This window comes from Amphiprion ocellaris, chromosome 14 (genome assembly GCF_022539595.1).
Source record: "Amphiprion ocellaris isolate individual 3 ecotype Okinawa chromosome 14, ASM2253959v1, whole genome shotgun sequence".
NCBI lineage: Eukaryota > Metazoa > Chordata > Actinopteri > Pomacentridae > Amphiprion > Amphiprion ocellaris.
Genome location: NC_072779.1, coordinates 19,861,321 through 19,877,455, shown reverse-complemented (window position 1 = coordinate 19,877,455; position 16,135 = coordinate 19,861,321). Strand labels below are relative to the sequence as shown.

The following is a 16,135-nucleotide window of genomic DNA, read 5'->3' as shown; positions in this document are numbered from 1 at the left end:
CATATTAAGTATTAGAAGGCATCCTAGTTGTAAGCTCACAGATCAAATATGCCTGAGTTCTCAGAGAACAAATCTGACACTGCAGCCAGCATTCCAAGAACCACTGGCAAAGACAAAGTCTACATTCAGAAAGAACTCTTATAAGAATAGAAGTACAGTGTATGTGAAAAATGCTATAAATGTTAAGCACCATTTCATATTGATTTTTTATCACACTTCGGAGGTATTAAGGACCAAATTGTGTGAAGCTAATTTGGGATGTCATTGATCATAAAGAAAAAGAAATGTTGCCTAATGAGGCAGTTGAGTGATGACTCAGCTTGGGTAAAAAACATATTAAAAAACACTCATGGTCCCCAATCACGTGACAAATGTGACAAAACAGCCGTAAAATTCAGCGCCTATGCTTGGCGAACAAAGTAGTGCATGAAAACAGTATGAACATTTTAAAGCAGTGTAACCATACAATAAACAAAAGAGAAGACAAACCTTTGACTCTAGTTTTCATTGGCTCCGAGTATCAAATTAAAACCTGCCACGGTATGAGCTGTGTCCAGTTTACTTTGGAAAAGGCCAAAGCGTTGTATGTCATCTGGGTTTGTTCAACTGTGACCCTGCATAGTGTTCAGAATGTTAAAACTTTTTGGTTTTTTTGCACTGCCAAACAATTGTAGAGTTCGGATTTATAGCAGTCACAGACAAATACAGAAAATTTTTCTCATAATCATTGGTTGATTACAATCAGAGACTGGTCTTTGTAAAGCTTAATAAGACAGATTGCAAAGACGCAATTTACTGTGGACATTTTAGATTTTTTTTACCTCGAAAGCAATGCAACACACATGGGGGAAATCACGTGTGGAGTGTTTGTTGTATGATTTGTTTGAAATCAGATAAGGAGGTGTAATCTGTCATTAGAATGGTTGATTTAATTTCAGAAAGTCTTCTGACAAGAGTTCAAACTGTTCGGCTGTGTGCTGACTAATAACAGCTCACTGCTCTTTATTTGTTTGCCTATGATACAATGATTAGATTCGTTTGCTCTAATTCCTCTCTAGCAGTTGCCAGCCTCCATGTGTTACATCCACACAGAAACACAGAACACATTACACTCCCTGCCTTTTACATCTCTGCACAATCTATCATCCCATGGCTTTCTCCGAATACAGATGCATTTTATCTCACTCTTCTCCACAAAAACAGACGCACAGGTTTTCATTATAAATAATCACATAATTGGCTAAATGGATTTTTAAAAAATGTGACCTAATTCTTAATCAACCAAATCTGATTAGGTATTAAAGAGAGGGGCAGTAACAGAACAATGAACAAGAAACAAATAGCTATTGTGTGGTGACGTTTTTTTTTCCATCCACACTTCTGGAGGCCAACTATGTAGATTGTTCCATTAATTCAGCGTGAGGGAAAGAGTGTGGGGTAGAATGTGCGGTTTCTGACTAATGAGCTGGATAAAGGCCATTGCTGAATGGAATTGAAGGTTAGAGTGAAATACAGTTCAATCCAGCCCTCTTAAAACCGCCAATTCATAAAAACCGACTACTTACAAAAAAAATCTCTCACCAATAACTCAGAAAGAATGAATCTATTCAATACATTAATGAAATGTGACAAAGCATAATGGAAATTGAGTGAAACAGCACAGAGCTGATAATCCACGCAACACTGCAGCTCTCCTCAGCTGAATCTATCGATCGTAACTCTGTTGTCTTCAGGCCACCAATAGTTGAGGTTGCCAGGTGGAGAAAGCCAAGCAGACCTCTTTGTCATCGAGGACTGAGGAGGTGAATTATGACACTGCTGCTGACAGGTGAAACTCTCTGGCTGCTCTGTTCTCAGAGCCATGGAAAGGAGCAATAGTCTACTGAACTTAAAAATAACTAGAATAGTTTACGCTCCAAACTCCTTCAGTCTGACTGCTGTAATGGTTGCGAGGCTAAAGCTCCAAACACATAAAAGCCAAACACATGCACTGACATAATATAATTAGAGCATGTGTATTTGTGTTTATATTTGTAGTTGGATGGGTACTTAGCCCAGGAAGGGTGCAGGTTTTGTGGACAGCACCCTAATTGCTCTCAAAAGCACAGCCAACGACTTGGCTGAGACAAGTTTAACCTTAAAAATGGTCCGTTTCCATGGGGACAACAACAGCATTGGCAATAATTTGTCCACTAAAACTTCAGAGATGCCTATTTGGCATCATAATGTTTGAGCAACAACCTAGAGTGTGACAACAAACAAAACAGTTGATATGCAGTCAAAAGCCTCTTTAAGATACGTACTCATTTCCATTAATTTGATGGCATCTGAACGTGCTATCTTTATGTCTGAATGGAGTCACTTTTCCATAAATGTTGCAACAGCAAATATATAGGTCAGATCTAGTAACATTTATGTATCCTTTCCAACATGGCACAAGTCTGAATTGCATGCAGTCATAGTAACAGAGAGCTACACAGATTTAACATGATCACAGAGGAACAAGAAGAAACTCTCTCTGATGACATCTGTTGTTGTCGTCATAATTTTGTTGTTTAGCATTAAAACAAAAAAAAGGAGCGGTTGTCAAGCAGTAAAACTGTTTGCTCATACCAATTTAGAGCTGTCTAGAAGTATTTGGACAGTTTGGTAAGCTTGCTATTACTATGGCCATTTGTCTATTAGTAGCTCAATGGAACTTCATGCACTGTTCAATCTGACACATATGGCAAATATTGCTAACGTATTGTGCAATGAAATCATGGAGAACTATTTGATACAGAGATGTGTTTTTAGAGGTTTCATCAACAACTTGAGGGGGTTTTATAACTTCTTACCAAAATTCCCAAGGCCACTTTTATTGCTCATGGTACGACTGAATGTGTATATGAAGATTTATGTTCAAATGGCCCAAAATGTTTTTGAACATCCTTGCCGAATATGCTGTTGGTCATTTGTGTGCTGCCAAAACAGCTCCAACCCACTGCTTTGAAGGTGAACTGTGGTATCTGGCACAAAGACCACAGCAGCAGATCCTTTAAGTCCTGGAGGTTGTGAGCTGTTCCAGCACATCCTCCAAACACTCTGTTGTCTTGGTTAGATACTCACCACTGTAGACCAAGAGCACCTCATAAGCCTTGAAATTTTGGGACTCTAATTCTGTCTTCTGGCTATACTGAACTTGGCAAAGTTGGTACGGTATTTACCCCTGCCTACCACATTTAACAGGCCGAGTAGGAGGATGTCTAATACACCCCAGACCTTGACAACCAATGTTATTGGCTTCATCAGTGAGTGATCATCATGTTTCAGCTCATCAGTGCATAGTCACTTCTTGGTAATATACGATGTATTATATCTTGACTCTCTTCCCATCACATAAGTCTAAGCTGTAGGTATCTGTAAGTTCTGTGAATTTTAACTTGTCTCAGGATCGTGCTAACATTCTACACACAGGTAATAACTTGGGAAATATGTGCTTTGGACTCATAGAATGCAGCTTACACTAATTATTTTAAAGGAAAAGAAAAAAAGAAACCCCTTCACAGCCTCCTTTTTAACTTGAGCTGGTGTTTATTTAACAGGCGCTTTCATGAGCCACTTAGCCCCTTTACTCCAATAACTGTAAAATGGTTATGTGACCTCTGGGACAACAGGCCTGGACTCATCACAGACGCTTCATTAATAAAGAAAAAGCTGTGGCTGGATGGCAGAGATGATGACATGACAGCGAGGACACCCCACCTATATCCTCTCTTCCTGGCCAAGTAATGCTAGCTGACCTCAGAGGTTGATAGAGAGACACGACCCTAATGAGGTGACACTTTACAAGACAGAGAGGAGTGTTGGAACAACTGACATTCAGAGAAAAAAACTAATTCTAAGATTAACTGGACAAACCAAAACTAGAGAAAAACTCGTTGACTCTCTGAACTCGACAATGAGCACCACTGAAAGGACTTTGTGGTCCACAGCTGCTGTGTTAATTCAGATGAAAAGCTGCTGATCGGACAGAGTCAAAGGGCCGTAATGAATTCCACATGAACACAGGAACAGCACTGGATAGAGGAATTAACACAGAGCCAGGATGCCTGATATTTTTTCAAATACTGACCAGCTGGGGCCAGCATTGTTTTATTCTAAGAGCTGTTTAATGTCATTGTACTGCAATACGGCCTGCACTCATGACTGAATACCTCGACTCGCAAACAACCTAGTGGCAGAACACAGGATGGAAGAATTAACAAGAAAAAAATGTTTTTCTAAACTTGCTGACAAAAAATAAATGTAGTCTCTGCCCTCTCCATTCTTATGACAAGTGGGTAGAGGCTCTAGAATAGACGCTTGGCTGGCCATGCTGTAAAACACAATGACATAACCACGATCAAAGGAAGTGATAAAGCCCCCAGTGAAAAATAATCTGTGGACTGTCTGATGGGCTTTTCTCTTTCCTTTTATCTGCTGAGGAGTTATCATGCAACAGAGGAGAAGTCAGGGAGTGGACAGACTTCAGAGAGGCCTTGGTGCTAAAACAGTGTGCTATAGCATGTAGTGAGACGAGCAGAGCAGTCTCCAAACAAACAGGCCTCGGCTACAAATTCCAACCAGCTGGAAACTGCAGACGCATTATTAAGAAAATGATGGAGCAGGGCGGCCAACACTCTCTAAACACCCAGTATCACAGCAAACCCCACATTTTTAGAACATTTTGCCAGAGAAATCCACAGCCTGACCTGCGGGGAAAACACGCTCTGAGATAACCACACCATGACGGCACTGATTGATTATAAAAGATGATCCATAGCAAATGAAACATGTGGCTTAACATATCATCTGTGGATCTCAACCTATTAATTCAGATATTTTCTTTTTAAGATTAAATACGTCATACATGTATAGGGTCCTCTCTGTCTGATGATGTCTTCGCCCTCATCAATCTCTGCAAATAACATAACATTTTAACTTGACTCGACTACCTGGAGACACTTTGGTCAAGGCCTAAATAACCAACACTTTTGCGCCTATGAAATTCTTTCCAATCACTCACTTTCACTTGCACACAGACACAGGATTAACATTTACTTTCACCCTTATATTTAGTGGAAGTAGCTCCTCTGGTACCTCTCTGCGGTGATGGACAAACCTGGAACTACCAACCACAAAATGTGGAAATTCAATTAGACGAATTTAAGTGTTTCATAAAGTCATAGGTGGCTGTCCAGAGGAATTCCCATAAAACCCTAGAGCTCAGGCATAATCGCAGCGCACTGACGGCCTCACTACGTACACACGCCCTTAAGTGGAAACCACGGAACAGTGACATACACTTAGAAGTGCGGTCTGAGACCTGCTTGTAAATCGCAACTTCTGGCTGATGGCAAGAAGGAGCTGACAGACTACAAAGACGGCTCTCTTCATTGTATTGGTCAGTTCTGCAGCATCCATTAATTCCATTCTTCTCTCCTCAAGTGCCTGAGCCTGTCTGGTTAAAACTCCGCAAGCACCACACCACAGGGATACTACCGGCAATCCACAATCTCCCTGATATAGCAGTATGTGGTAAATATTTGTTTATGGAAAAGGGTGCTTCTACTTCTGGCTGTAAAAAGGGTCCCACCAACAACTTTCTCTGGCCAATAAGTGGCAGTGGATGCAAGCTGTAGCTAACAACAAACGTTTGTGATGGAAAACAGGGACCACACAGTCAGGCTATGAAAACCCACGGGGAAAGAGAGGAGTACGTTAAAGCCCGGGCCTGGTTAATAAATAGCTTTAGCAAGGAGTTTCAGAGAAACACGGGACGACTAAATCTTCAAGAGTTTATTTTCCCTGCCGGCTGTTAGTTCCGAACAGAAAAAACAATTCTTATGTAAATGTCATTTCTCTGTAGCTGTTCGTCTTGTACTACAACAGTGCACTGAGCTGGTCAGGTTTCTCCTCACATATCTGCCTTAGCCAACATACACAGACCACAGGTAGCTCCCAGTTCTTGTGTCGAAACATTTATCAGTACAGTTTTGCACAGGAGCAGCAGTGATTACAGCTACATCTAATTTGATTATATTTAGTCAAGGCCAAAGTTATTCGCACCCATGCCTCATTTTGGTTTATGATTAGTTTTTATTTGAGCAATAGGCTTCTTCTCGTTAGGAATGGCATAGGCATTTTTTCAACAAGTGAAAAATATGGTAATATATTGTATTAGAAATTTTCATGATAAATTTTGCATATTTCTTTTTTTTTAAAGTTATTTTTTGGTGCCTTTTTATTTTTATTATAGCCCACAGTGACGAGAGAGACAGGAAACATGGGGAGAAGAGTGGGGGAAAGACATGCAGTAAATGGCCATGGGTCTATAGCCCCCGTTTATGGGTCGCCTGCTCAACTTGTTGAGTGGGAAACCCTTTATTTTCCACCATATCAATTAAACCATTCGAATAATCACTGCCAAGCTTTCTTTCACATCTCCACTGGGATTTTTTTTCACTCCTCTTTGTGACACTCTCCAGGCCTTTGAGGTTGAAGGTTTCCTTGCCATCGCTTTTGTCTTCAGTTCCTCCACAGATTCTCAATTGGATTCAGGTCTGGACTCTGAGTCACTCCAAAATGTTCATATTTGTTTTAAGCATTTCTTTAGCACTCTGGCTGTATGTTTTTGATCACTGTCTTGTTGAAAGGTCCAATGCTGCCCAAGGACATGTTTTCTGCAGACTGCTTAACGTTTTTCTCCAGAATCCTAATGTCATCCTCTTTTCTCATGATGCCATTTACTTTGACAGAGTTACCTCATGCATAACCTGAATAACACTCCCAAAGTATTACACTCTCAACACCATGCCTGGCTGTGGGGGTGGTGCTCTTGGGATTTGAATGCTTCTCCTTTCTTTCTTCCCTGTGGCCAAACAACTCCATTTTTATCTCATCCGACCACAGAGGTGGTGACCAATAGCTTTCTTTTTTTTGTTCAGGGCTTTTTCCAGTGTCTGCTGAGAGTCTGACTGAGATGTTGCAACCAAAATTGCTCCGATTCATCAGGATGGTGTGGGTGGTGATCCTTAGATTCTTCTTAGCCTCATGCACCACCTTTCTTGCCACTTTTGTCTTCCTACCTTTTGAGATTTCTCACAGTGCGGAACTCCTTGTATGTTTGATTCTGCTTTGCACTCTGCCCATTGGCACTTGAAACACTTAGATATGACTTTATAGCTTTTTTCCATCTCGTGAACAGCCATAACGCACAACTTTCTCTCAGCGATGTACTATAATAACAAGCTCACTAAGCTCTTGGTTTTAGCTATGACTTGCAATTGACTAGCGACTGACTAGAGAAGAACTGCATGAGCTGTTCTAAATTTATACTGTAACAGAATGCTGTAAAACAACTTTGACATTACCAGAGCCATTTGGAATGGTACTGAAGCTGCTTTATCTAAAACGTTTGTGACAATTTGAGGGGTATGAATAGATTTAGACATGCCATTTTTAGTAAAATATACAAAAGAATAATATTAGTAAAAATTCATTGTTAACATCTATAACACAATTTAACCCAGATGAAAGATTTGTCTAACTAAAGTTACTATAAATTACAATTAAAAATAATTACACTGCAATTATAAGGCAGATGAACGTACTTTCACATATGGGAATAATTAAAATATAATCTGAATCATTATTTAATGCAAACATACATCCTATTATCATAATAATTCAGATTGTGTCTGTCCAATATATACAATGTGCAATCCAAACTGTATACAGAACCAAGCAATGTAGGCTTTTGACAGATCTAATCTTATGTCCAAAACCATGAGAACTGTGACTTCCCGTCTTCTTTCCTCCCTCTTTGCATTAATCATCAGCGAGGGGAGAGCAGCAGACAGCCATCAGCCAACCGTCTCCACTCATGTCAGGCTGTTAACAATCTCACAATACAACCCATACCACTCTCAATTTTACCCACTTATAACCTGCCAGAAATAATTTCTTGCTTGAAATGTGATAAATAAAGTACACTAATGAAGTGCTTTTTACTGTCAACGGAGTAAAGAGATCTTGTTAAGAGTGGCACCTTAATGGCGTCTAAACACAAAACACATTGTCAGACGAAGGCCCTATAACTTATCCTCTATTAGATGGAAGGAGATGATTATCCAACATTTGTACAGCATGTGGCCATGTGGGAAATGATGCTCAAAGCATAAGAAATCAAGCTATACTTTACGGAGCTAAAGCAAAAACAGACACGTTTATGGCTTGGCCTAGAAGAGAATTTCACCTGGAACCTCATTTCTTCTTTCTTCTTTCATGTTTCGGGTGAAAGTGAGGCATGCTACGTTGAGTTAGTGCTGTATTTTCTGGTGCCTGTCCCGCCCATTATGTGTTTTATCATATCAATCCCTGGAAAATGGAAAACGGATGTGGCTGTTATGGCAGGATGAAGACAATGAGTGGCAGCAGGCAGTTGAAGTGCCCTGATTACTTCCAGGCCTTGTCTGTCTTAGGGTAAAGATAGTGGCAGAGCCTTGGGAACCGTGGTCCAGGGTTCAGGTAAACAAACAGCATACAGTGGGCTGCATTATGACTTCTGAACATTGAGGGGTCTGTTTGTTGAGATGAGGTTTGCGCAGAGGCGTCTGGGCAGAAGAATGACCGCTGTTGTTCAGGGGGGACAGTGGAGATGTAATCGCCTGTTTTTCTTTCGTTTTTTTTTTTTCTAGAATGTTCATTGGAACGCACCAAGAAGTGAGTCACAAACCGCAAGCCTCAGTTGGACAAAGAGACAGAAGGCCAGCAGGCTTCTGAGGGAAACCTGGAATAGTTGTGTCTAAAAGTATTCCAATTCTAAGAAAGGGCCAGCTGAGAAACAGGCTGAAGGGGATAAATACTGCAGACATGAACACATACAGGAAATTTTTTCTTTTGGGAGCAATGAGATCCAATGATGAATCCCTGTCAGCTATCATTTTTCACATAAAATGCTCTTTGGTAGCTTCAAATGTGAGCTTATATATCATAGTCTTATTGCTACCTCATCCAGGTGTGTTTGATGATGAAACTGAAGCAATGCTTCCAAGATGTGGCAAAATAAATTAGATTAAAGTGCATTTACAGTGAACATATAAAACACTAGGGAGCAAATGCCATATTTTGATCATTTACATTCTGCATTACTACAGAATCACTCATTGCACACAGTCGTTTCTGATCCAACAGAGTAAACACACAACCGTGCAAAAGTATGACGGCTGTGGAAAAACACACAAATAATCTACATTTCATTATAGTGAGTCAGCTGTTTTCACAAAACCCAGTTGTAGACTCTGTACCATCTCCAACATCCACATTACTATAGAACAGAGGAAATAAGCTAATCCCTGGAGAGAGTTTTCACTGGGGAATTTTAACCATTTTGACAACTCAGTCTGGGGTGGAATGGAGTTATGAGGTGGAAGGAAGCTGCATAATGTTCACTTTTTGCCTGTCTTTGTCTGGGTCATATGGTTTCTATTGAAGCCCAATCACATGAGCTAATGGCCACAAAGGTCTATGCCAAGACTTTGTCGTATCTCTTTCGACTGAGGTCACAGGCTTTGTCACTGAGGTGAAGAGATGAAGGCAGGGCCTTGAGTTTGGAATACAGCATGTGGATTTAACAAAGATAAAACGGATGAGGAAGAGACAAGAGCGAACAAAAGAAAGGAGGAGGTAAATGCATGCAATCACCTCACTAAAGCTGATGACACATACCATATATTCCCATGTTCTTTTTTTCCCAATATATACATAATAGCAAACAGACCTCTCGAGCCAACTCACTTTATTTACAAATCACTCAGACTTTTGTTTAACCTCAGTTTCAGTGCAGGAAAATGACAGTTTCTCTCGCTGTATTGTATCCAAATCAACAACGTCTCCCTGTAAGGCTGAGATTATTGAAAATTACATTTTTACAATTTGGGCTCAGCAGCCTGTGGATCATACAGCCTAACCACAACATTCTGAGTCAAAATCTGGCTCAGGACCTTTGTTGTGTGTGAGCTTGCATTTTTCATTCGTTTCACACTTAACACCCAGTTTTAGGCTCTGCATTAATTTCACAGCAAATTTATCCTTTTTGCTGATAGACTTCACTGAGTGAAATTTATGCATAATGCACAGCACTGATTTACAGGCTATGTTAAATACTTGATGTCATCAATCCTATACATCAATGCTAAGTAATGCACAGTTTAAATGCAAAATTCAATGGTTATCTACACACCACCTCTGTTGATTATTATTGTAATTTGTACGCAAAAGTTATTCTTATACCAATACCTTTCCAAATAGCTTCACCAAGAATACCTCTAGTCAACCAGCTCCTGTTCCGCTTGCTGCCACCTCAACTAACCACTAAATACAGTAGACTCCCCCATGAGTCATAGCTGTGTTTTATGGAGCCACAGTTGCCGCTCTTAATGGCAGCAGGCTCTCTGACGTATGCACCAGACCACCAGTATGGCACTCTGCCTGTAGATCATGGTGTGAAATCGCCCCAAGACTTGGAAGGTGGGAGACTACAGACGACTTTCCCCAGTAGACAGAAACAAAGGTGAACCCAGAGGTGACCTGGTTGGGCCGCAACAGATTTACTGTGTTTTAATTCCTGATACTTGGTTTCCTGCGCCTGAGGCCCACAAAATATGATACACCAAGCGTAGTGACTGAGGACTAATTGTTGAGCCAACCCCCTTCTCCTAAAAACCTAAAGATTTTGTGTAGCATCAGTTGTCATCTAATCAGCCCCACATGCCTTTTTTTCAACAACATAGCCGAGCGGATAACACAGGGAGTAAGTAAATGCAGCACATGGCTCTCCTCCAGACAAAAGGCTGCTGCTTTTCCTTTGGAGTCAGCCACACTAACTTGGCTAATTTGTCTCTGTGAAAGGGGGAATGGCAGGTTTAACATTTGTGCCCCCCTGTGGATGGGTATTTCAGGCCCAGCTACATATCTGCAGCCAAATACTTTGACAAAAAGCAGCAGCCAGATGCCATTCATTTAACAACTAGGCTGAGAGAAAATACCATTCTCTCTAAATTGCGTTCAAGTTTCGGTACTGGTTCAACTTGGACCAAAGAGAAAATATGTATGTTAACTAAAACGGCAGAGTCTCGGCACTAACATGTTTGACTTACTCAGGCATTGTGAATTTGGCAATATTTACGGATTGCACAAGATATAAGAGGGAGCTGGAGAGAATGACTGGGCGTCAGGCCAAACATTCCTTGAAGCCTTTCTTAACTTCTCTTTGTCAAACAAATTAAAGTGAATTAGCAACATGGGAGTCTGTTACCACCTGACATCCAGGGTGCTCCAAGCAACCTCCCCATCTTTCCCCCTGGCGTCATGTCACGAGGCCTAATAAAGTCCAACTTTTCCTTCTGCCACATCAAAGCAGCGTCGTCCCGCTGTGGCCCTGATCCTTCGCCAGCTTCCCTGTATCACTTTCAAACAGTCACACAGGGCAATTTAATAAGAGATAGACAGCTAATGTCTCCCACCCAGGCTCCAGTCAGTCACCAAACCAGCCAATCAGACCTTCAACTGGTCCTGCTGTGAAACCAGACCTCTGCTTTGTATCATGAAGCCAGACAACAGGCAAGCTGTGCAATGACTGCACGATATGGCTGGATAAACTTAAAGACACAAAGAAAAAAATCAAAAACCACTATCTAAATAATATCTGTCTGCCTCAACTAAAATATTGTCCGTTTCTAAATCATATCAGCAATAATAAAAAGCCTCAAACCTCAAGTGTTCGGGTCAACACAGCAGCCATTTCCTATAAAAGCCCCAGTAAATTAACGAGAAACACACAACAGACGAGTGAAAGTCAACGTCCCTGATAAAGGAGTTGAGAACAACACAGTTAAGGAATACTAATTAGATTTAAAAGGATGAATTACATGTAGCTTAAAAGAGCTCTGTTTTTTTCATGCATTTTTCAGGCTTAACTTCCTAAATCTTAACAAAAACTGAAAAATCAGACACAGAGGAGTGAAGAATTTAATACGGCACACAGAAATCAACTAAGTGGGATGGGGAAGATTTTGTTGCAGTGGGTTCTCCTTTATCAAATGGGACATGTTTACCGCTTCTTCAGTTTTGAAACAATGGTCTATTATCACTGTCATATGGTGTCTGATTTCTCATGAGGGAAAATTACATTGTTTCTGAGACAACTTGATAACTCATCCATAACGTGGATGGAATCTGGCACACATGGAAAAGTGAAAATGTGGAGCTTTAAATGAAGCTGAAATTTCACCCCGCAAAAGTACTGATGTTTTCGTGAGCTGTTGAAAGCAGAATGTCTAGTATTACTTCAGCTTTAGTAAATGCAACATCCTCAATTTGGTTATTTATATCTGCAAGGGTCACATTCAGTTTGCAGTACATCCTTTCTGTCACTACAGAAATAAGCTGCCACAGGGGTTACATACTCACAAAAAACTGTAAGTATGCTGTGCTTTTTATTAATCCATCATTCCACAAATTCCTCTTACAAAGTTATCATGCACTCCTCACTGTGCCCACCTGTGTTACGGCTGATTGTTTCCATCTGGGTTCAAAACTTTAAATTTGAATTGGTTGGTGAGGACGTCCTGTTGTCTGGATCCCATTTTTCATCTCCAGTGGAACAGATTCCTTTGAAGCACCAGATATACACTGGGTTTCTGAGAGAGCCAATTTTATGAAAACTTAAAGTGTGAATTTGTTTTTCTCTCTCTGTCTCGACAGATCATTTTGGCACAACAAATTCAGCAATGTTTAGATTTTATTATAGATATGTCAATTTCAATCAAAAATATCACTCCTCAAGCTGCTTACATGTGTCTTCTATCAGTCGGCAAATTAAACTTTCAGAAAGGCTGAGCATGCGGTGTTACATCTCATAACACCACATGGTTAAGGTGGGTGAAATAGAAATCTAAGAAAGCTTAGATCATAATGTGTGGCTTCGATAAAAAGGATTACGATCAGGTGCTATATGAGTTGAAAGGCAGGAGATGCCAAATGTTCTACATGTGAAATGCACATTTAAATCTGTCTCTATTTTTCTTTGGTGCGTAAATACAGCACAGTTTGCGTATTATATACGCTTTTAAACAAAATATTCTGACTTTAATTACCTATTGCACAGTCAGAATAAGCTATTTCCGCTTGTTTAACATCTGGAGATAGCTTAATACCTGGCACCCTAACTTGTATATTATGGAAAAGTACAATGCATTTAACTTTTAGGATAATGTTTTTGAGGTTTTGTCTATTCCTTGTCAGACAATTTGCACATTCCTGCCAGTATGTACATTTTTTTTAAACTTTAGAATAGATTTGATTTGTTACACTTGCTTTATGTCTGATTTGTATCACTTAATTTTTATTTTTCTCTTAACACTTACTGTTTATCTGACTTCCAGCATTAGCTTTAAATTCACAACTTGTCAGTGCATAATATTTTGTAGAAAAATATCAGATGAACTTCCTACAAAAAAAAACCTTGAGCTTTGCTGCAAATCTTTGGCCATATTTTAAGGGGTTTTAAAGGTTGTGTCTGTTCAAGTCGAGTGGTGGGAACGCATGTGCACATTTGAGCAGTCAAACACTTGTGCGTATGCTCACTTTGACAGTTATTACAGCACAGTAAATTCTAGAGAATGCTACCAACCTCACAGCCCAGCTAATATTTCAACTCTGACATGAGAGTACTTGGATTGACACACAGTGATGGAATGAGTGTCAGACGATAGTGTGGTGTTATTCAGCAACGAGCACCAAGCTAACAATGTGCATTACAGTACCAAACTTGAATAATGGCTTCCACTTTGAAGTGAATACACACAAATTTAGAAAAATAACATACTATATCCAGTGAGACTTTGGCCGTTTTGTCATTCCCTTTGGTGGTTTCAGAAAGCACTTATTTTCCTTTGCTGCCTGAAATGCTTCCCTATCTTACTCTTTTTCTTATTCTTCAATGCTGGTGGGAAGATGGCATATTGGAAGCTGGCTACAAGCTTGCGGTCTGGTATTAGAACTAAAACCTCCCAAAGTGCAGTGGTTTGAAGTCAGCCACCTGCCTACGCTAATTGCCGAGTCTTATTCAGTAAAGAGGCCCTTAATTCCCGCCTGGACAAGGAGGAAAACAGGGAATGGAATGCAAATTGTTAAAAAAAAAATGGTGTTGAATGTCTCAGGGATCAACGAAGGGAGTCACCAAGGTCAGCACATTAAGCTTACTTTAACAAGCACAGATAGGTCAAGAGTTCCACATATCACATGAAAAGCACAAAATCAACAAGAGAAGCACTCAGAGATCGCAGTACTCCGCCAAGACTGCTCAGCTGTTGTATGTATGGACAAAATCTTTAAACAATTCCTGGTCCGCAGCGGTCGATTTATAGTAGGATCGCAATTGGCAGCTGACGTAGTGTTCACTTGTTGTCATAGTGACAGTGACGCCGCACCGCTGTCTCGCAATGTTATGGAAATCCTTAACAAATTTGTGGATCCAGACTATAAGGCACATCACTGCCCAAACCTAATCACTTGGTCCTTGTGTGATTTCTGACTTTCCTTGAAAATTTCATTCATATCCGTTAGTCCGTTTTTTAATAATGTTGCTAACAGACAGAGAGACAGACAAACCAACCCCGATTGTCACATAACTCCACCACGTTCCTTGGTGGAGTAATAACAAATCAGTCATACCATGAAGTATTTTTTTGCAGTTCAAGCTTGATACAGTTTATTATTCTGTGCTTACTCTGTTGATGTCTAGAAAATATAAACAGGACTCTAAAGTCATGCTAGTGACTATATGAGGCTATACTGAGCACAGTGGTGCCCTCAGCATGCTAACACACTTACAGAATTAGCAATTACTAAAAACATACCGGTCCAGCTGTTTTAGGAATTTAAGCAGCCTTTTCAAAAAAATTTGTGGACCTGAAATGTCCAATTGTTAAAAAATTGTAACTTCAGTAAGCAAAAGAAAGACTGTGTGAGTCAGTTTTGGACTTTTCATGGGATTAGTTGATGATAAGAGAAATGTACTAGCAACGTTTAAAGCGACTCAACACGTTTGTGCATGTGTAAAAGTGAATGTATGTGCAGGACATGTTCCTACACTCTAAATAGCATATTCAGGAACTTAATGAAAGAGACAGGAGGAGTGCTTTTGCATGTCTGGACTGCCATGTAAACTTTAACACCCTGAGCTGTGGGAATTTATCTGTCCTCAGTACAGTCAGCATAGATCCAAAACTACAGACTAGAGAATAATAACCTGAAGTGTTCCACTAAACGAGAAGAGTTAAGGGTTAATTTCTTCTGGCATGGCAAACGTGCAACTAATGTGTGTCCATAGAATACCTGGGCAATGTTCTTGTTGAGTAAGTAGACACCGTACTCAAAATGAAACCTCTCTCCTCTGGGGTACAAAGGGAATCTGTAAAAGACAGGAGAGAAAGAAAAACTTAGAGTTAAACAGGAACAGGTGATTTGCCCTCATGGTGCGTTACTAACAGTCTGGAAACAGAGGTGTTAAGACCCTCTGCAAGATAAATGGATTTCCAATAGCATATATCCAAACAATGTATCATAATATACTGCACCTCTATCCATGCGAAAATCTCAATAAAAGATTGCTGGATGACAAGGGGGCTCACTGCTTGTTAATTTTACTTTGAGGGATTCAAACAACTGCTGCTTCGCGGCTCTGCAACAGGTAATAATTGTTTCGCAGTGTAGAAAGAGTCCGTTCACGTAGCCAGCAGCGTTTACAGTGGCTAACACTCACAGATGACTAAAGAAGCTGGGTCTGGGTCTATGATCCCAACCCACAGCTCCCACCTCTTTACCTTGTTAAGCTGAAATATCAAACAGCAGCAGAGGCGTCCAGTCTGTCCATCTGCCTCTGAGCAGGAACAAAGACAACTTTTCCTGTCAGCGTTGTGGGAAAGTCCCATCGCTGCCAGTCAGATGTCTTAGACAGGACTGCACAGAATGCTCACGAAGGACAGGGAAGATAGCCCAAGGTGCTGGGGAGGGTACTGAGGGGAGTATGCTGACATACAGTGCGGGAAAG

General features: G+C 40.4%; 1 protein-coding gene across 1 annotated transcript in view; it reads right to left on the bottom strand.

The window, feature by feature from the left end:
• uvrag (UV radiation resistance associated gene) overlaps positions 1 to 16,135 on the bottom strand; it is a 100,478-nt gene that overhangs the window by 25,845 nt on the left and 58,498 nt on the right. Inside the window, exon 13 of the mRNA XM_023281855.3 lies at positions 15,421 to 15,496. Within this exon, the coding sequence (XP_023137623.2) occupies positions 15,421 to 15,496 (76 nt within the window). The remainder of the gene's footprint in view (positions 1 to 15,420; positions 15,497 to 16,135) is intronic.